Consider the following 22,687-nt stretch of genomic DNA (forward strand, 5'->3'; position numbering starts at 1 on the left):
TTACCGCACACACACAAATATGCAATATGCATACACACAAATACACAGACATGCATGTATATACACACAGATACCCATACACACACACACACACACACACACACACACACACACACACAGTGATTGTAGGCTGACATTTACCTTTTTTGCCTCCCAGAATGTTGACAATTATTACTGCTAAGATCTGAGAATAAACGAATGTCAGGCATGCATGTTCAGGCTGGTGTTATTTGACAAGCAAATGCAAACTCCGCATCATCTCCCAGATGGGCAAGCTTCATTCGTGTGTAAAGATGAGTCTGTTTAAAATGCTCAAACACTAACACAGCAAAGGGGCAGATAATGGATTCTAATGCTTCCCTTCCTTCCTTCCTGCTGCAACCACAGCCCCATGCATAGAAACAAGGAGTTTTGCAGACCACAGCTGCCTCTGACTGGAGTCAGTTGTCTTTGGAAATCTGAGGGTGATACCCAGGAGAGCCTTGCAGGTATTTCCCTTCAGCTTCTGAGAGATGGGAGGAAGCGGCATGCTCGAGGCTTAATCTGTATAGACTTAAAATGTCCATGATTCAACCTCTTCCTTTATTGCTGTTTGTTTTTTCTAAAAGGGCTCAGTATGAAAATTCTTGGCTCTCTAATAATCCCCTTGATGAACTCTTAATTCCACATTAGGGGAGCAATACTATAGAGATCATTTCCCACTAGTTGCCTAATTATCACCAGTTAGTAGACAGCCTGAAGACCCAGGGCCATGTCTGCCTTTGCACCTGCAGAGCTCTCACCCTTCCTTCAAGATCTCTCATCGACAGCCTCGCTGTGGGCATTGTGTACACACTGACTCCTAGCTGTTCACAGGAAATGATTATTTTTCTTGAATATCTTTGTTTCTCTACAAGAGTATCTTATATTTAAGAATGTCTGAATGGATACTACGCTCTGGTTTTCCATATGAAATATGAATATGAAGTTGAACAAAGACTTTGTATTCAAAATCATGGTGGTAGGCCATCTACAAGTATACACAGGGACTGTCAAGATGCCTCAAGTGTGTAAAGGTACTTGCTGCCAAGCCTGGGTTTGATCCTTGGGCCCCACATCACAGAAGAAGAAAACCAGTTTCCAAAAGTTTTCTCTGACCTATGTATCTCTGCGGTGGCACACACTTACCTATATACAGACACATTTGCACAATAAATAAATGTAGTTTCAAAAACAAGATAAACATATACTCAGGGTGCCTATACAGGCGGGGGGGATCTTGAGTTATAAGCCAGTTTGGGCTTATAACTACATAGGGGGATATGTCATAAAGAAGCAAATAAGTATACTCAGGATATTGCTATCTTCGCTTAGGCTTGTGTTTTTGAGTAAGGTTTCAAATACACAAATGCAAAGGCAGAAAGCAGGGAAGAAGCTGCAGGAGGTAGGGGTGAGGTCAGGTGGATGAGTGAACCTAATCAGGCACAGGGAAACTTGTAGGATGGTGGAAATATTTCAGAGGGCATGGTGCTTGCAGGAGTGAGGCATTTGTCAAAACCATCATCCACACACTTAAGATATGTGTGTCTTAGTGTTAATTAATTTTGTTTCAAGCTTGGATTTTAAACCACGTTCAAGAAAACAAAAGAGGTCTTTTGGATTTATTGTTAGGTTGAGAAAGACAAATGAATGATGGCTAGCATTGCTTTGCAGAACTATTCAATATCTACCTTCAGGGTTTGGACTATTTTTTTTTCTTCCTTTCTTACTTTGCCTAAATGGAAAATCAACCCTCATTGAGTTACTGCAGCTGGAAGTAAGAGAAAGCCGAGTAATGAGCAAACCGACAGCTGCCTCCTTGAGGTGCTTCATTTTAGTGCCAATGCCTTTAGGGACTCTTTGCAACTCCAGTTTGAGTCTTAACTCGAGCTATGAATCATGAGTGCTGAGGGTAGGTAGGGAGACTGCAGCAGCTCTCTGCTCAGAGAAAAGAGCATTCTGAACAGCTTCCAAATCAGCTTATTTAAAGAGATGTCTGAACACCACCAGGTTCATAACTTTCCATTCTTTTCAGCTTAGACTTTGAATGTGCCTTGAGTTAGTTTAAAGGAGTTTAAGTGTGTGTGTGTGTGTGTGTGTGTGTGTGTGTGTGTGTAAATGTCTGGAAGTAAAAGGGTCTTCACAAAAGAAAGGGGCTTGCTTTTCTGTAACTCAGAGCCCTCCCTCCTTGCTTCCTCTTCTAGTCTTAGGCTACCTGACTCCAGTGAGCCTCTTTTTGTTGTAAATCCTACATCCAGGAACATTTGAAGTGTTTGACCAATTGCATAATATCTTCCTGTGTCAGTGAGGGTTTTCAGGAAAGACAAGACCAATAGGAGAGGGGTCCAGAAAGGCGAGCGGGAACATGTGAGAGAGATGGTGGTAGCTGAGATGGTATGCTGCTCCTCCATGGCACTTTGCTGGGTAGAGCTGAGACTAACAAGGCTGCATCCATATCCACTCAGCTGCCTGTGGCTGCTACGACTAGGCAAACTCAGGCAGGATTTGTGTCCATATCAAGAGCAATTTATCATTATGCCTTTGTGAAGTTCCACTAAGGGAAGAACTTCCTTTCATGTGCAGTTATCATGAGTTCCATATTCCTGCCCACATTGTTTAATAGTCTGGATGTTGGGCATGATGGGTAACTGTATAGACATTTAGTAAAGCAGAATGTACCAGCCAAATGTACCAGCCTTCAGGAGGCTGAAGCAGGCTGACGATTGGGAGTTCAAGTCCAGCTTAGGCCGCCTAATAAGACTCTGTCTTCTCACCACTACACCAGAAGTAGTATGCCCGGTGTCAGAGGGCAGAGGAGAGCCTTGGGATGAATTAGGTAGGCAAGACTCTCACACAGCATGGAGAGAAATCACTCGGTCAGCCAGGGCCCAGGAGGAAGAGATAGAGAAAGTGAGCTGGTTCTATTCACTTCCCCACTTCCCTGGAACTAAAGCACCCTTATCCACTGTCCCGGCCATTGAAAGCCCATGCATATTCTCTGGCCTCTAGACCTGGGGCTCACTCCAGCAGCTGACATTTCTCAGGCCTTTGGACTAGAACCAAGAATTTCACCATGAGTTTCCTCACCTTCTGACCTTAGGCCTTGGACAGAGTGGCAATGAGGCATTGCAGAATCCTTAGCCTGCAGGTGGTCTGTTGCCAGCCATCTTGGCAGTGGTGATCACGTGAGCCACTTCCTTTCCTCCTCACCTACTTCTCTGCCTCTTGGTGTACATCCCTTAGCAATCCAGTGGGTCAGGCCAGTGACTGCCATTGTGAATGTTCTCTGTTCTACTCTGGATTTCCTGCTCTGTCAATCACTTTAAACCTGCCAAGCAGTGATGTGTACCTGGGCCTTCATATTTCCAAACTGGAATGTAAAACTACTATGAAAATAATTTGCATTTTATAACTTGCCACGGAGATTACCTGTTAAGCTGGTTGGAGTCTCCAGAGCTATAGGCTGAATGTAAAAAACCCGGGGCTAGACAGCCAGGGAACTCTGACATTCAGGGCTCAGTACCTCAGTGCCTGTTTTTGTAGGTGCAGTTTTATTTGGGCTGTTGGTGAGGGGAAGCCTTTTCCTATCCTGTCTCAGGGGCCTGCAAATTAAACTGGCAGAAAGCAGATTACAGGAGAAAATATTTGTTCAGACATGTACAACGTGTGCTAAGTGGTGAATGAGTAACTGGGAGGGTTGGCGAGGACAAGGGATTATATGCCTAGTTCAGTAGGGGAAAGGGCAATGGGAACAATGGGAAAATCAGTTGAGAAATCTTAGGAAAAACAAATGGGTTTCCAGAAGCATGAATGAGACAGGAAAGTGTGACAGTGGTTCTCTTGGTCTTGGGACTCAACAGAAGGGATTTCTAACTATTTACTCTTTTCCTCTATCCTGGGACTGGACCTGCCCTAAAGTGAGGGTGCATGGCAGGACTTCCCAGAAGTGTTTACTGTTAGTCAGATGAGGGTTGCTCTAAGAAGGCTTCATTTTGATCTGTTACCCTCCAGTCATACTCAGTATGAAGAATCTTTGTACTCAACTTGGGGTACTGTGCTAGTCACTGCAGAACATAGGCTCTCTAATCACGACTATTCATGAGCGCCTTTACAGCTTAGAATTGTCGAATATATACTGTTAAAATGACAATACATTCCAGATACCTAGAACCTACTGAGAATCAGAACTTATTAGCAAGGACACTACAGCAAAGCCATTATTTCCCTGTAATAATGAAACAGCACTAAAAGCCTTAGTTATACTTTCAAATCTTTGTTTTTCTTTTTTCCTTTTTTGAGGTTGGGCAAAAACAATTAGAAGTGGCAGGGCTTCCTGGTGCATTTCTTGTAATCTCAGAACTCGAGAGAGTGGGGCAATGAAGAGTTCAAAGCTGCCCTGAAATACAGAGTGAGACCCCACCTCAACGTAGGTACAGCAAAAATCAGGAGCTGGGGGTGTTCACTTTACGAAAGTATAGGTGAAGATACACAGTGGTAGTCTAGCATACAAAAGACCCTGGATTTGTATCCCAGCACAGCAAAAAAGGAGATATTTGCACATGAGTTTGGGGGTCATTAAAAGTTCCGGGTGGCCTACACATGGAAAGCAGGGACTATCATAATTAGAGGCCTTTGGTTTCTGGGAACTTAGCTGCTTGCCTTTGGAGCTGAGCCCCTCCAACCCATGTGAGGTTCTTTCTGTCAAATCATTACACCCTTATTCTCTAGCAATGACCCAGACTTGGCCTTGGGCATCTTCAGTGTCGGCTTTTGCCTTGACATCTACGCAGTTTGTGGGCTCAGGGCCCGCCTCGCTCCCCAGGATAATACTTAACCAAAGAAAACTCCAGTGTCCTCCCCTCCAACAGTAGATACTTAAGGTCCTTTTTTCTATCTCTGATGGGCAGAGAACATGAATCAGTAGTCCTGGCTGGCCCCTGTACGATCAGTTACATGGACATGGCAGCGGAGAAAACTCTCCTGCCTGCTCCTCCTGTCCTGTCCTTCCCTTAGCATGGGCTCTTCCCTCCAGGATGCACACCCAAGCTCCAAAAGGCCAGTGACACTTGTTTGTACTGGTGTCCCCAGTGCCCTGAAAGATCCTAGGCATGTGGTTCTCAATGGACATCAGTGTGCCCATGTGAACTGCCTTGCCTGATGGGCCTGCAAACCCTTGGAAAGGTTTAGCTTCTTCTCTCTGACTTCACCGATTTGCCAGACTCACCACTTCCTCTGATCCTGCTCACACTCTGGCAGCCAGGCTAGTTGATCGAATTGGTTGTCTTTCCTTGCTCTGAAGCTCGCATCTTCTCTCATTCTTTCCCTCTGGGGCATCTCTTATAGCTTTTCTCTACTTTATTACCACCAGCAACTTTCCCTTGGCTGTTACCGGGATATACAGCAATGAAGACAGCAGGGAGTGATAGGTGAATAAAAATAAAAGCAGGGTGATGGGCGAATGGCATATGGAACCTTGCTCTCTGCCAGGAGTCCCATGGCCATGAAGCTTTTCATTTCCAAGGAAGGTTTGGATTGCCTGGGTCCCTAGTTGGGATGCCAGGGATGTCTTACTTGATCTAGAAAGGGCACTGATCAAATATTGAAAGGTTATCATTGTTTCTGGAAACAGTTGTATTGTTTGTGCAAGAGCATTAGCCCTGGCTGGATGCATTCTTTGAATGGGCACAAAAGAGTAACTAATGCAGACATTAGTGACTTTCCCTTGGCTGTGACCACGGTGCCTGACAGAAGTGACTTAAGGGAGGAAAAGTTTGTTTTGGCTCCAGTTTCACAAGATCTTAATCCATGCCTACAGGGCAGGCATGGTGGAGTTCATAGTGGCATGTATTCTGCACAGGTTTCTCAAAGCACACAGAAGCCTGCTACGGTGACCTTCTGAGAGCCAAGCCCTACCTCCTAAAGGCTCCACAGTACAGCCAACTGGTGCCACCCACTAGGAGACAACATCGGAAACGCGAGTTCCTGGAGCATCCCGAGGGAAAGCATACAGCTTCTAGCGTGGGCAGCCAGAAGTAGTTTACATCTCCTCCTCATCTCACATAAATAGGCATTGTTTTTCAAGGTCACCAACATAATCTTCTTGAGTTGTGGTTGGGCATAAAACACATCAACTGAGCAAAGCACTGTGGTAGGCTGCCATGCTGTTGGAAATCCACCAGCATGCCATATGGTACTTTTACTAAAAGGTTCTTTAGGACACCATCTAGTCCAGATGCAATTTGCTAAAGGTAATTTGTCTATTTAAGAGTAGAATTATATCTAAAATCCTTATCTCCTGTTTCAAATGGTATTGATTGTCAGTTAGATTGTCAAACAAAACCAGTGGCCATCATGACTTGTATAATTTTAAGTATGGCTTTAGTGGTTGAGTGTGGCTAGGTCCAGTTCGTTTTTCTTTTGTTAATTTGACTTATACATAATACATCTCAGGTTGAATCAACACTGTCTCTGGCATGTTTCTCAGTGAGAGGATGGTCATGCATTACACAGGGCTCCTGGGCAAAGCATGCCCTTGGCTCCATGGCACATATAGGTATGTAGGGCAATTAGGCTGTGGCCAGGACGGTGACTGTGAGGTGAGTAAGCTTCTGGCAGAAGGTCACTGAGTGCAGTGTGCATCAGAGCTGTTGGGTTACTTTTCTTCTGTGTAACCACTGGAATTTCGCCCCACCCTCCCTGTCAACCACCAGCACTATCAGCATCTCCTTCCCAACTTTCCCCCATCATCTAAGACTTTTAAAGGATAGTTTTGCTCTCTAGACTCTTGGCTTCATCAAGTGCGGAAACTCAGAGTTCTCTGAGGGGCATCTGTACAATGATTGGCATTTATGCCAGTGGAACCCTCAATTGAACTTTGTCAATATCTAGTTCCCTCTGCCTCACTCCATTAAAGCACTAGCTGTTGTTGCGCCAAGTAGACTATTGACACATGAGGGGCCCCATGTCCTAGAAGGATTGTTCCCTGCTGCAAGAAAACTGGAAGTCAAGGACTTGCCTGCTACCAGGCCACTTCCTTTGTGGCCACTAATTGGGACCTTTGCTTTGACACATTAAGTAGGACATTTGCTATGACACATTACAACAAGTAGTCTGACCAGTTGAAGCACCAGATAAAACAGAATGAAAATTATTTCACCCAATCTCATTTCAAATATCTCCCTCAAACCTCACACAGCTGGCCTACCTCAGATATAAGCTTTTTCAATAGAAAAAAGAAAAGCAATGTAATATGGAGTTGAATTTTTGAGGTTTTCTTTAATGCAGCCATTAATTTTAGGTCTTTGTGTAGAACATCAAAGTGGCACATAGATTAGGTGGATGTAACCATTACCGTGCCATGGTCCCACAGCAGCTTCATGATTCCTAACTGTGATGGAGTAACTGTGAATGGAGTAAGCCAACTTGGATTGCTTAGTTCAAAACCATCTACTTATGCATAGGTTCATGTGCTCGGACTTGTACAAAGCTATTTGAACTGTAAAAATTCAGTGTCACAAACCTTTGCTATTTCACCTTGCACTAAATTTATGCAGGTGTATCCCCACTCCTATAGTTTATAAACATGTGCAGATCACGTCGTACCAAAAAGAAATCTTATTTTATAAAACTGTTAATAATGTAAAATGGTTCCAGATACCTGATACCAAACATCCCTAAAGCTATAGTAATACCCCACACAGACCTTAGTTAATATGCAAAGACTATAAAAGACAGTGTACATATAGCCAGGTACTCTTCTATGGAGACATGCTTGAAAATAAGTTTTATCCTGTAAGCTGCAATTTTTGGACAATGTCTTTCCTTGGCCACTGCTCCTTATTGTGTGGTCCGTTTTTCTCTTTGATGTTTACTTTAGGTTCTTTGAAAAAATAAATTGCAGTGACATTTAACAAATTTGTCCAGTATATTTCAGCCTGTACTTGTTCTTGTGCATTTTACCAAAGTACTCACTCCTTTTAAAATTTAATGAGTATTTTATTTGAGTATCCCATCTTGCTCTCAAGGAAAGCAATGCCCAACACAGATTCCCAAGACAATTGCTGGTGTGCATGTTTGTATAACATTCTCGACAAGAGCTTTGAACTGCTTCTCAAGCCTGAATGGATAGAGCCCTTGCTCTCTTCTTAGATCTGTGACTTGCTTCTCTTGACTTTATGATGAAAAGAGAAAAGAGTGATTCATCATTAGCTTCAGGCCACAGCCTGACAAATTTTCTTCTTTCTCCCTAACTAATCACCATCATTACTAATTATGCTCTGGAAAACAAACTGTAATGCCATCCTGGCTGGCTGAGTATGGAACAAAGCAGCATATAAATTAGAGGTACCACTGTCAAAAAGGCTTTAAGAGGTGTAGCACCAAAAATAAGAACTGTGTTTCTGCTCTGTATCTGAACAACTTATTTGGATGGAGTTGGAAATCGAGTAGTGTAATCTAATTTTAAGGGAACGTAACGTTAAAATTAGGTGAACATTTCTCTGAGCATAAATTTATGAATTAGACTGCATGTTGGCTTGATTGAGGAATGATGGTGCTGCAGGCCTTGGGGCAGAGCCAGGGAGAATGCCTGCATTTGTTCTAGCACGCTGTTCAAAATGGCAGCTTTCTGGTAACCAGGAAGTGCCTCTGGGCACATCACCTACTGCAGTGCTCCAGTGGAGAGGTGAACTCACTTGACTTTCAGCCGTGACTCCACCGTCTCTCTGTGGCTGATGAGGTCATATAACTTCAGAGAAGTTAAGTGACTTGCCCTCATGTCATAGTCAGAGGTGATAAAAACAACAACAACAACAAACAGAGATAGGATTTTATCTAAAAGAAAAGAGAGAGAGAAACTGATTCCTCCTTGTTTTGCACTCAGTAATCTGTTCCCCAGGCCATTACTTAGAAGATAAAGTAAATAATATGAAGGGAAGATTAATCAGTAGATTGACATCTGTGATTTGGTGTCATGAAACATTTGTCTTCAACTGTATTTACGGTGTGGGTGGAGGGTGTTTTCTTGGGTATAGTTGTTAAGGAAAGGTCTTTCATAAAATTTCAGGAATTTATCATTTTAATAGTTTCCTGTGGTCCCTCTGTCCTACCCCCCCACACTATCATAGCTCAAAGTCGCCTCTCCTTCCCTGTGTGCACATTGACTATCTATGTCACACTATGGCTTGACATTCACCACCCGTGGGTCATGCCATGGCTTGATCTTTGTCAGTGAGTTTCACACTAAGAGTACCTAAGGGTGGGATTTATCAACACACCTTGGGGAGATTTTGGTTTTGCTTTCTGTAAGAAAAATAAGTTAATTATCCTGGTTACAAAATTAGAAGAAGTGTCACTAGATCCACATCTATGATGCTCACAATCAAAAGCAAGTGCTCAGCAGACAAATATCTGGGAAGGAAGGTTGTGAGTTTTCTTCAGTGGCAGGCATCCTGAGAAGATGGTAAGGCTTCAAAGCTTCATCATGCTCAGGTGCCGAAAGGGTGCTTTTTGTTTTCTCAGGAAGGGGAGAAGGAACTAGACAAGGGGCAAGAAGGTAAGAAGACCCTTAAGTTTTTCTTGTTAAGGGCATGTGTGTCCCTATTTTGTTTGTGTTCTATGAACTCAGCCTCCTGGGACTTGTTCCTGTAGTTCTATAAGCAAGCACCACTTTTCTGCAAAGTCATCCACACAGCAATTGACACGCGTTGTATCCGTTGATGAGCAGATTAGAGAATAATGGCAGTGTCCTGGGCTGATGTAATTTAAAGCTCACTGTGTTTTGAGTTTTATAAATCTACAGAAAGATTCTTCAGCCGTTAGCATCGTGGTGGTTTAGGTGTGGCTACTCACCTTGCGTAGGGCGGAGGGAAGACTACCCACTAGGGAGTGGCCACATCTACAGGACTCCATACCCCATTTCTGATGGCCCACGGGAGCAATGCACCAAATCTTTCTTTCTAGTTTCTACACAACTTTTCTGAGCCTGTTGCTCACATTCCTGTGACTATCATCCAGCCTATTATGTCCTTCCTGGAACTTGCAATGGAATATATCCTAAACAAACTGGTCGCAGGTCATCTCTATTTCTCTTAGTGACGTGGTGTTCCTTTCAAGGCTTTGGTTTTACCTCTTCATGACTGTGACCCACCTCTTCATTGCAGTGCATTGCCTGATTCTACTCTATGAGAGGGCGAACTCTTTTTAAAGGGCTGGCCACTGGAACTTTGACCAGGCTCCAATGATTATATGAGCAACACAAATTGAACTTACTTTTTTTTTTGTGGGTGGGGCAAATGGTCGAAGGGTGGACCTGGAAGGAATGAAAAGCAAGTGTGATCAGGGTGCATTGTATGGAATTCCAAAATAGTTAATAAAAACATTGTGTTGTGGGGGAAAAAAGAAGCTGTGTTTTCAAAACCTGGTTGGAACTATAGTGACATTTGGAATGTTGCAGGTTGTCAGAGGCTAATAACCTTACCTTAGGGTAGCTTTAGCCACAAGACAGCCATTTTCAACAAAGGTCAAAAAGGAATGTGACTATCCTGTGACTATCTAATGACAGAGAAGCAGTTACAGCGAGATGGGGGAAGCTTTTCTGTGGACCTAAGATGCTGTTTGATGACATTCTTAGCTTTGGGGTTGGGGCAAACTGGTAGTCTGTTGTACTCGCCTCTCTGCTATACCCACCAATGTATTTTAAACTTGCCTCCATTTATCACTTTCTTTGTTCTGTAAAACTGTGGAAAACTATTTCCACATTGACACATGGAATTTGGGATAACTTAAATCTGTGTTCCCAGGCTGTGGTCGTTCAAAACGGCTCCAGAATAACCTACCTCTACTCTCTTTAAGATGAGACCTGTGTTTTTGTGTCAACATTCATAAAAATATCTTAGCACTTTTCTTCTCATCTTGTTTACCCAAGGCATGGCGCCTCTCTGTCTAACTTGATAGTCTGCTCACGGGTCTTTCCAGCCTGGCCCAGATGAATCCATCTTACTTTTAAACTTTTTGGTGTTTTTCCATTGCCTGCAAATAAAGCCGAATGCCTGCCACTTGATGCTGGCCACAGTCTTCAGTCTATAGCCTGTGCTGCCTTCTTTTTCTAGCCTGTGGGATCTGCTGTCCTGGCCTGTGGGAGAGTCCTCAGAGAGTAGGCTTTTTGAGAAATAACTTATTTATTTTACCCTTCATTTACTGAGGATAACTTGGAATTCATTCTGTCACTGTGCTATTTCCCCAACCCTTAATGTATCTATTGATCATCCAAGGTATTGAATTCAGGGCCCAGTACATGCTAGGGAAACATTCTAATGCTGAGCCGCTGTTTTCTTTCTTTTGATGGTGTCTGTGTCAAAGACCAAGCATAGGAAAAGAGCTAAAGCTATAAAATTCTTTGAGAAGACACCTGCAAGTCATTCTAGTACCGGATAAAACTCTGCAACTAACGTGGGAGGTGGAAGAGAATGGCCGCTGTTGTTTTCTGTGCTCACGTTTGTTTTCTTAACCTGAAAACAGCCTGCCTAGCCTCTTACTCGGCATGCCACAGCCTTCTCTATAGCTCAGATTTTTTTTTTTTTTTTGCTAGGCATTGTTAACTCCCCCAGCTCTTCTGACACAGTGTAACAATGCTTATGTGGTTAGCGCTCCCAGCTCTACTTTGGGACTATCTGTAGGCAGATACTAAATCTTAGCTACAAGACAGGTATAAAAAGCGGGGTAGAGTGGCATACACTTGTAACCCCAATGATGCCACAAAGGAGGTGAAGGTAGGAGGACCCTTGGCAGCTCTGTGGAAGCAGGGCTTGCTGGCAGGAGGGCTCTTTCGCCAGCTTGTCTAGACTGTTGGTGAAATTCCAGGCTAATAAGAGAGGGTGTCTCAAAACAAAAATGTGGAAGGTGACTAATAACGACACTGGAGGTTTCCTGTGACTTCCACATGCATGTGAACACACATGAACATGTGTGCTCACACATATATGTATCTTTACCACAGTGCTATCTCCTTTTACATGACTGACCACTCAGATTAGTGGTTAGAGATGTGGTTGATTCTGATATGGACTTTCTGAATGTTGTATTATTAATTTGGGTTCTAATAAAATATTAAAATAGGTGTGTTTAACACATGAAAGTGTGTTTCTCTCTAAATCATCTAATTTTATCAGTGACTAATTTTTGTATGGTATGCCTCTGGTGCACATCTCTCGTGAGTCTCCCCCTACCTTGTTTGAGGCAAGGTCGCTCTTGTTTCTGCTGCGGTGCTGTGAACTCCACGCTAGCTGGCCTCGCTTCTGGGCAGTTCTGCGTCTGCTCCCCATTTCACTGTAGTTTGCAGTGCTGGTAGGACACATGTGGGCTGCCAGTTCCAGCTACTTTTCATCTGAACTGAAGTTGCCAGGATTTCATGGCAAGTGCCTTTACCCTTTGAGCCATCTCCTTTGGCACATACTTTTGGTCTTCAAACTGGGTTGTTTTTCATGCATTCTAAATCTTTAATTTCAACAATGTGTATATCAAAGTGGGTGGTTGTTTTTAATTTCACAAAGAAAATTAAATTGGACATATAAGAGGCTCATGGCAAATAGTTCTTTCCAGAATCATGACTCCATGCAAAGAAGTAGAATATGGATGCTTTTTGACAGGAAACAGACCTGAGCAGCCTTTGTTGAAAAACTGAAGGACAGAGGGGGCCCTCAAACCTCATTTCCATTTCAATAAGTATCCACTTCTCCCCTTGAGACCAGGAAGGCCTATGCACATAGATAGATAGATAGATAGATAGATAGATAGATAGATAGATAGATAGATAGATATGGATATCCTTCCATTAGTTCTTTACAAACAATTGAGATGGCTGAGTTAAGAGCATTTGCTTTTAGGACCTGGGGGTATAACTCTGTGGTAAAGCACATTTCTAGCATGTGCGAAGCACTGGGCTCACTCCCCACTATGTTGAAAATCTCACAGAGTTTAAGCTTTTAGTCAGGCAAGCCTAAATAATCATGAAATTGAGAGAACTGACTTGTGGTTTTTCTGTGGGGCTGCCTCTTGCCTGCAGTGCTTCTAGGTCCATCGCAGCCCTGCTTTTGTTGTGCATTTCTCCTTCTGTTCTTTTGGTCTCTTTTTTAAATGTATTGATAAGAATTATCTCGCTAAAGGTGTTTGGAGAAAGAGATAAAAAGATGGGCTTTGTGTGCTTCTGCCTGTGGGGTTATTTCAATCCGCTCTGAGAAAGGAGCGTACTGTCTGCCTGCCTGCAAATGTCACAATGAGACCCCTTCCTTTGTGTAATCCACACAAGCTGGTAAAAAGAGAAACGATGCTGGCAGATAAACTACCTGCCACGCAAATGTGAGGACCAGTGGTTGGATCCCGAGCTCCCAGCTTGGTAGGTGTGGTTACTTCCTTTATACCCAGCACTTAGAGGGCAGAGACAGGGACCCCTGGGTAAGCAAGCAAGCTAGCTAGGCTGGCTGAGGAGCAAGCCCTGTGTTCAACTGAGAATGCCTGCCTCAATGACTAGTTTGGAGAGAAACAGGAAAACTCCTGGTTGTTGGCTTTGGGCTTACACAGACAGTGGCACAAAAAGGAAAAGGAAACGGTAAATCTTCGAGGCGATGGAATTCGCTAGTTAACCTGATTTCATCACTGCACAGCATGAACACAGCATTGTGCCCCACTAATTTGTGGGAGTATAATTAAAGAAAGGAGTGGTCATAAAACAAGAGGGGCTTACGCAAATAAAGGCAAGGAATTGTATTTGATTACCCAGTGGGCATTACAAGAACCCTACAGTCTCACCAGTGGGATGTTTTTAAGATGGACCCAGGAACAAGATTTTTGAGCTATGTTCTGTTTTAACTAATCCACATTGCAATGTCTTAATTACTTAATTAACGGATTCATTAATTTCATTTACATTCTTTTTTTCTCCCTCAGAAATTAGCACATGTATGAGTGCTAGATGCCCACGAGCTTGCTGATCCCCTGGTGACCTTGAGAAGACCCACCCAGGGTGGTGACTTTTGAGAATCGGCTCTTTCACCTTCCCGTTGCCCCTGCCCTTTGCCTATTGGTCCACGATGGAGACGCTCTCCCAGGATTCCCTGCTGGAATGTCAGATCTGTTTTAATTATTACAGCCCCCGACGAAGGCCCAAGCTGCTGGACTGCAAACACACTTGCTGCTCGGTGTGCCTCCAGCAGATGAGGACCAGCCAGAAGGACGTCAGGTGCCCCTGGTGCCGTGGCATCACCAAGTTGCCCCCGGGCTTCTCTGTGTCGCAGCTACCAGACGACCCCGAGGTCCTGGCAGTCATCGCCATCCCACACACTTCCGAGCACACCCCAGTCTTCATCAAACTTCCAAGCAACGGGTGCTACATGCTGCCCTTGCCCATCTCTAAGGAGCGCACGCTTCTGCCCGGAGACATGGGCTGCCGCCTGCTACCCGGGAGCCAGCAGAAGTCCCTCACCGTGGTCACCATCCCTGCGGAACAGCAGCCGCTGCAGGGCGGCGGAGCCGCCCAGGAAGCCGCGGAGGAGGAGCCCGACAGGCGAGGGGCGGTGAAGAGCTCCACGTGGTCTGGCGTGTGCACTGTCATCCTGGTAGCCTGTGTTTTGGTCTTCCTCCTGGGCATTGTGCTACACAACATGTCCTGCATCTCTAAGCGCTTCACTGTGATATCCTGTGGTTGAAGCCTGTCACAGGGATGCCTCTTGCGGGTGCCAACTTAGGGGGGTGAGCAGGGTGTTGGTGAGGGGATCCCTGTGATGAGATGGGGGTGACACTGACCATTTGGTGCAAGTGCTGGCCTGTGACTGGCCACTTGATTCACCTGAAGACAAGGGCAGAGGGTGAGGGCTCAGCAAGATCCCAGGAGAACTGTTTGAAGATGGTGATGGCTGTGAAGATGTCTGCATGCTTCCTCATAATTGTGTAGTCAATGGGCTGTAATTTATGATTTTCCAAAATCATGTTCCCAAGTTAGACTTTTCTACTTAGACATGAAACTGTTCGTGTGGGTGCAATGAGCTCTCTAAATACAGTAGATGGTAGGTTAAACCAGATGCTGTGTACACAAGTAGAAGCAAACCTCAAATCCATGTTTAAAACAGAAAACAGTGAAGACGCAGAACTGGCTGCTTTGTGTGTGTGTGTGTGTGTGTGTGTGTGTGTGTGTGTGTGTGTGTATTACTGAACCCTGGTCTTCATGAACTTTTTATACATTTTGAATGGCACCCAAATCAAAATAATCAAAACAGACCTTTTGACTGTTAGAAGAAAATATTTGACCACGTGTCCGCAGTGTGCTGTGTTTTGCTGTGTGCCCCATTTCTCTTCTTATGATTAGAGCTTGCTGCCTGTGACACTGGAAGCCCAACAGGAGAGTGATGAACTGGGAAATAGCGAGAAATGCCTAATTCCCCAGGAAACCTATCTGCCAATTTTTCTCAAGCCATCTCACAAAATAAGAATTTAAAATGTAAATATTGTGACTCTGTGTGCATAGTGTGTGTGTGTGTATATAATTTGATTTACCTCAGGTTTTTGAGTTTTTCCTGAAGAATCCTGAGAGTAAGACTTTGAGGGCATGCATATGCCAGGAGTCTGAAACACCAGCCTCCTGGTCAGTTCCTGGATCTTTCCCTTTGGGAACTCCCACCCCCATCCCACATCACCTCCAACACTCACTTGCCGCTTTGCTGTGTGTTGCAGTAAAACATGGACAGACAACATCAGAAGAACCTGTCATTTTCCCTCAGTTTGGAGGGCTCTGTGTAAAAGTCACAAGTGTTGCTAATTAATGACACACCTAGTTGGGCATTTTAATAGACAGTCCTTGATGATCATTTTTTTTGAAAGATAGTCCTGTAAGACTTAACTCACTTAGAATCTCAATTTCATCTTGTTGGAATCAGCAAGAAAATGTTTTGTATTTCAAAATGTTTCTACTGACAAAAGTAGCATGGAAAACAAAAATTCATGTTCTGTATGTAAGTGGGCCAATTTCTTATGAGTGCGCAACTATTTTTAAATGTGAATTGATGAAGAAAGATGTCCCTGTCCCTGGCTGTGTGTGCATTCGGATATGGCTATGAGCTCTATGGTCCTCTTCAAACTCTTTGTGGAACTAAGAAGCTAGTGATATTAGCCAAGGAATCCATTCAAATGTATCAGTCTTTGCTGTTCTGTGGAATCCCTGAAATGGAAGGCTGGGAAAAGCAATGGAAAGGTAAGCAATGATAGGCGGGCTCTGAAAAGCAAGGTCAGAAACAGCCTTGTAAGATAGAGGCAGTGTGTTTGCACGGTAACCTCCATCTTCAAGCAGCACGGCAGATGTGTGCTAAGGTGATGTCATTGCTATGAGATAAAGCAAACAAATGATAGCTGTAATACAAAGCTAACAATTGGCATGAAAATTCAACATCAAATTATGAGCTCTGGTTTTTAAAATCTTTCAAATTTGTAAGACCTTTAGAAAAAAAATGTATTTGAGGGCTCAAACTAGAAATTAGGTTAAAATACCATTTTATTGTGTAAGCTATTGGGCATTATACAACAAATAATCTAGGATTTATTTGGTATTAATAATTTAGGTATCATTTTAGCTGAAAACTGTCCTCTATTATGTAACATAATATACTGTTGGGTTAGCGTCAATTTCTCAAACTCCCAGGCTGCTATAACGCATGTCTGACCTAATTTCTATTTTTCTTGGAGGGGCAAACACACATAGACAGAAATGTTGCATTGGAAACATAACATTAGCCTTGCAGTTTTAAGCCAGGCCATAATTTAAATTAATTTGTGAGAGATGTTTGCATACCTTTCTATACAGTAGAAAATGAATGACCCTATAGTGCAGTGTGTGATAGAATTCTAGTTCTTTAGGAAGCTATTTGTAGACACTAATGTATGTGTTGACATGGTGCCCTGTGTTTTTTATTGCCAAGCTGTATAGTAAAAATGTCCACAAAACCTTTACTGAAAAACAGTCCATGTTAGAGCTGCAATTAAGCAAAGTCAGTTTGCTTCCTGGTAGAATCTTGACCTTACAACCTGACAGTAATAACCCAAGTCAGAGCCTTTCTATGTGTGCTTGATCTGAGAAACATTATTTAAAACTGTTGAAATGGATTCTGCCTATGGTTGCATATGTGTGCATTCCTGTGTGTGTGTGTGTGTGTGTGTGTGTGTGTGTTAGAAAGGGTGTGGGGAGGCCTGCCAATTTCTATATCCTTGATGTTTCAGCTTCTTCTGGAATCTACCCACAACACTAAAAACCTATCACAAGCAGCAGGGCTTGGAGTTGTGTGCCAGTGGCAGACACACCAGTGATACGCGAAAGGAGCCTCTAGTGGCTTCCTCTTGTAGGTGAGCTCATGGAGGGAGGAGTGGAGAGGAGTGTGCAAGTTGTAATTCTGCAGCTAGAGGACAAGACCTGTGTGGTGCTGTGCTGTTTTTCTTCCCTGGGTACATCACCTTCCCTGCCAGGCTTTGAGTCTTCACAGGGCCTATGAATAAAAGCCTTTGCCATGTCAGCTACTGTTTTAAGAATTGTTTCAGAGATTAATTTCTTTTTAGGTAGCTTCCTTTCAGGGAAGAAAAGAAGAGTTGATTTAGAGATGAATATAGATGCTAAAAGAAAACTTTCAAACCATGTGATTTGAATATTTAGAAGCGTAAAACATTGGCCAGGACCCTGCCCCCATACGTTAAGGACAATGAGTGTTGTGTAAATAGTAACCTATTTACTATTTAGAAGCATGAATTTTCTCTCTAATGATCTTGACATAAGCAAGAGAATGCCTACTGTGTTAAGTAGCGCCAAGTATGCCACTTCATATGTTGTCTTTAGAACATTTTGTATAATGACTTGGAACATAAATTGTAATGACAAAGGCAAATTGGTTCTGAGTTTCAATCACACCTTATTATCGGGAAGATCTGAGGTATTGTTTTTTGGTTTTTTTTTTTTGTTTTTTTTTTTTTTTAGAAATGTAACTACATTTCAACCTCTGCATGGCTCACACAGTGGGTCTATTGGAGTGTCAACTGTGTGTTGGTTCAGCTCTTGGAATTTTCTAGGTCAGTGCTGCTTGATAGAACTTTTTGGATTGGTTGAAATTGTTCTATAATCTGTGCTGTTTAGTAGATTGGCCACTGGCCACGTGGCTGTTAGGTGATAAAGTGGGGATGACTGAAGTGGCTTTTAAATGTTATTTAATTTTAAGTAATTTAAAGTTAAATATTCCTATATGGCTTGTGACCACATTGGCCATAATGGCACCAAGAAGTTCACAATGTAACAGTGAGGCCAAGAGAGAGTTTGTAGGCTAGTAGCAATTTGCCAAAAGAAATTCCTTTCTAGGCTTAAAGAAGTTTATGAGCTCCGGGGGAAGGGGGAGCTAACGAAATTTCATCCATTGTCCTTTGGGATTATTATTTAGATACTTTGAACCAAGAAATAAGCAGTGAAGCTTAAAGGAAACTTTATAAGCGTCTTTTCCAGGACCATTAGCTGCATGTAAATCTATTGTCCAAAGCTCATAGCTAGACAGTAGCTGTAAAATTTTTGACTTGCAAGCTATGCATGACCTGTGCTGTGAAACTGTGTTTAGGATCTTGTGGCCAAAAAGGATTCAGTATTACAGAAAATCAAATAAATAACGGTCTGATGAAATCCCCGTTCACTTTTGATCTCTTTCCCCGACTTCATCACTGTACCAGTGAGGAAGGAAATCCATAAGCAAGCATGCTTTTCGGTGTTCAGGGTGTTTCTGTTTGCCCTTGAAGTCGGCCAGTTTGTCATTGTGTTTGTGTGGGCATATGTGGGTGTAACTTTTTTGGATGCCAAGCCAAAATGAGGCACTATTTTTAGAGTGAGATGTGACATTGTTTCAGTGTCTCCCTTCTTAAATTTAGTTATCATTAAAAGGGTTTTAACGTTGCACAAAGGCACTTTTTACATTTTTTATAGTTAAAAAACAAACCATGACCCAATGGAATTTAGAAAGTGGAAGGTTATTGTAGCTATTCTGCAGAATTACTTTTGGGTAAAAGGAAGCAGAGAATTCAGCTTGAGATAACGTTTTCATATAAGCAGTCTGTAGTTGATGGTCTGGCATTCATTCCTCTTAGATTTTGATTTAAAGTGCTCTGTTTCTTTGTTTGAAAGTCTTTGGGGTGGTGAAATTGCTTAGCCTGCCTCTTCATTGTCCCCATCCCCACCCCCTAATGTAATGGAAACCAGGATTGTTTGCTTTAATGGAGCAGAATTGGGCTGAGTTTTCAATGCTTTAGCCATTCAGTAGGAAGACTGCTCTTTGGGGCTTGTCTTTAACTTGTATGTTCATGTTGACCAAATGGTGTTTTCGTAAGCCTTTCAGAAGTTAGGAGGCCAAAGGTTATTCATATGCTATGGGTGATACCCAAACGACTGCAGGTCCTCTTTCCTTAAGAATGATGCTATGGATCAGGCCGCATTCTGTAACCACAGCAGATGTCAGATTCACACCCTGGACCTGCCTCCATCTGGACTTAGATGGAGAAGTTGCTTCTTGACATTTTCACCATAATCAGTAAAACATCACCTGCCGGGTGATCTTCACCCAGAGAGAAATTCCAGGCAAAAATGAGACAACCAAAAGAATTTACTCATGGTGTTTATTCGAAGGAGATAGTTGGTGGATCTTTCTCGACTCGAAACTCTTGAAAAATAAGTGGAAATTCGAGCCATTTATTTTTTTTACACAACTGACTTACTACACTACAAACACACACAAACACTTTAGCAGCAATTGGCGTTAAAATAGAAAAGATTATCGACGCTATTTTCTCATTCATGAATCACGAAGTACTGAATTTCTGTATTAATTTTTAAGTATCTGCTATGAGCTCCATGCACCACATCAAACCAACTCCCTTGGGGGGTGTCTTAAACTCTTAAGACTTCTCCATCTGTGAAGAGGCGGCTAATCCTATGTAACATCATTGGGAAGTGATTGATCACTGAGGCGCCAAGCAGGTGGGACAGTTGATTTCTGACTACCGAATAGCTTTTCTTTCCTTTTTTTCTGTTTTGGTTCCTGTTGCGTGTCAAGATTTGTAAACCACTCTCCCCGAAGTCCTCCAGTATGAATCCATTTCTCTGCACACTTCCCTTGCCTTGCTTGCTTGGCCAATGGTCTTTTGAGTGCTCCCTGTTCACTGCCTGGGGTATCCCCATGTGTGCATCTCACACTGTAGTGGTGCTTGAAAATGCTTATCTCATTATCTGGAGTTTAATCTAAGGAAGTTTTTTTTTAATATATATGTATACTATTTATATTATATCATTAGGGACAATCGTTATTAGAGCAGAGAAGTGAGGGCCTCCCGAGAGCTCCAAAAGCAGACTTCTCTGTTCTTCACACAGCTTACCCTGGATCTTTCCCCATTTCCCCATCCCCATGTTCTGAACGCATCTCTAGATGGAGGGCTACAGCCCACAAGACAGTCTCCTGCAATCTCCCTGCCCAGTGAGTTACTGTGTTATTCTGACAGGAGCTTTCCGAAGGGACTAGTCAGTCCTTACTCTAGTAGTAAGAGTTTGGAAATAATGATGGCAAGAAAATGTGGAGTAGAAAGGAAAACAGAAACATGTGACAAATATGTCCTTCAGGGGGCAAGTTGATGGTTATGTTATCTTTGTTTGAACAGTAAGGCTGCTGTCTTACACTGTGCTGGCAAGGTGGGCTCACACAACCCAATGCTCAAGAGCCCTACCTGAGGGGATGGTAGAGACAAAGCCCTGGGCTCTGAACAGGTAGGTAGATCTGCCCACAAAGAGAGAAGCTATTTTTTAAAAGAGGGGAAAAATTGTAATGGAATCGTAGTTTCAAAGGAAAACTTGGCACTATCCGTCAGCCATGGTAGAAGCCAGTTGAAAATAGCAACATTTGACCTGGGATGACTTCCTCAAACCCGACCATTCCATCATGGACTACCAAATTCAGTTGAGGATGCTTAGGTTGAAGACACAGAAGAAAAGTGCTTGGCTGATGAGGACAGTCCCAAGGAGTTCTCATCTTTTCTGTCACCCTCTCTGATGCTCTTGGGTTATCCGGGTGATAGAAAATTCCGAAGCCTGCTATGGAGTGAGTACAAGTGAAGCCTGGTACCCTCTTTCCCGTGGGAAACTACTAATTCAGTTAGTATGCTGTGACTTGTTGAATCATATGGTTATGTTCTGGCTGCTGCCATTTATTATATTTATATGTATTTCACCACTTGTTGGTGTGGCCTCACTTGATGGTCATAGGTGTGGAAGTTGCTGTCAGCTTGGGGAAGTTGGCCACAAACTCCCAACATAAGACGTATATAACCACCATCAGCTCCCTTCCCTTGTCAAAGCTCCATGTGTGGGCTTCCTGGTCTTGGATAACATACTGCAGTCAGATGGTGATATTAGTGTTGTTAATTCCAGTTCCTGACATGTTTCATTTTTAATCACAGAGACTATTTATTTGGTGAGCGTTTCTTTGAAAGGGCCAAATTGCCCTACAGATAAATGAGCTGTGGGACAGTGTAGAAATTTGTGTCCAAATGTTGCCAAATACTGACTTCATAGGGGATACCAAGCTGCTGTTTATTAATCTGAATGTCTTAAAAGCATTCCTGCTTGTTCTCTCTATTATAGATGGTGTCTTAGCCAGTCCTGAGTTTTTCCAATGAACCTGATTTTAATACATGGTATTTTTGTATGCCAAACTGGTGTCTTGTCCTTTGTATATGTGGTAATGTTCATTTTACGACTACTGTTAAAACACATTTGCTATGATTAAAATTAAAAATGATTTCAAATAGATTCATGCATTGTATTTTTTTTCTCCCTACCCCACAAAAGAGAAAAATTGGGACTTTTATCGTCTTGGAAATTAAAGCAATAAAGAGCTCCTAAATCAAGGATTTTTAGTAGAGGTGACTTTCAAATGACTTGAGAAGCCCAAGAACGAGTTTGTAAAGAGAAAGCTCCAGCCTTGAGTTCTGCAGCTTTGAGTTCTGATGGCTTGTGGTGACTTCAGTCCTTACAGCTTAGAAATGACACAACATGCTGAGGACAGTCATGCTGGAGTGGATGTGGAGCACCTTCCTGAGGCCCCTGACTCTGCCTCTTGGCTCTGGGTTTGGAAAAGTGGCTTCAGATGAATGCTCTTTGTTGGTGCCAGCGGTACACAGCATTTCCTGGTGGAAAGTGTCCTGGCTTCCTATCTCTGATCACATTAAGAAAACTCAACTCATTTTAGCGCACAGTCTCGCCCTAATTACGGTGTTATCAGCGATTTGGTCTGCACGGACGCCAGCAAGAGCAGGCTTTGTGTCTGGCGGCTTTTAAATTCATAAGATGTGACAATGACTCGAGACTGTGTTTTGTACCAGACATCAAGCTCTGCCTTGGGAAGTTTAGATTTTGACTGTGTGATATTTATTATGCTTCTTTCCAACCCCTTACCCCTGGTGTGACTGCTCCTGGTCAGTGTGGGAGTTGGGCAGCCATCCCCTTGCTAGTATCAACTGTTCAGTCAGAGAGCTCAACAACAAGAGGGCAGAGTTTGTGTAAATAAATTCCTTGACTTTCCCTGGGCTTGGCTCGCCATGCCTGTGCTCGGTAAAGATGATACCT

General features: G+C 43.0%; 1 protein-coding gene across 2 annotated transcripts in view; it reads left to right on the forward strand.

Annotated features, from left to right (window-relative positions):
* Rnf152 (ring finger protein 152) overlaps positions 1 to 21,871 on the forward strand; it is an 84,783-nt gene extending 62,912 nt beyond the window's left edge. For both annotated transcript variants that reach the window (XM_055601393.1, XM_055601384.1), the window contains one exon: positions 13,960 to 21,871. In XM_055601393.1, the coding sequence (XP_055457368.1) occupies positions 14,103 to 14,717 (615 nt within the window). In that variant the 5' untranslated portion in view covers positions 13,960 to 14,102 and the 3' untranslated portion in view covers positions 14,718 to 21,871. The remainder of the gene's footprint in view (positions 1 to 13,959) is intronic.
* The last annotated feature ends 816 nt before the right edge of the window (positions 21,872 to 22,687 follow it).

The sequence above is a fragment of the Psammomys obesus genome, unplaced genomic scaffold (assembly GCF_907164565.1).
Source record: "Psammomys obesus unplaced genomic scaffold, mPsaObe1.curated_primary_1811, whole genome shotgun sequence".
NCBI classification, from domain to species: domain Eukaryota; kingdom Metazoa; phylum Chordata; class Mammalia; order Rodentia; family Muridae; genus Psammomys; species Psammomys obesus.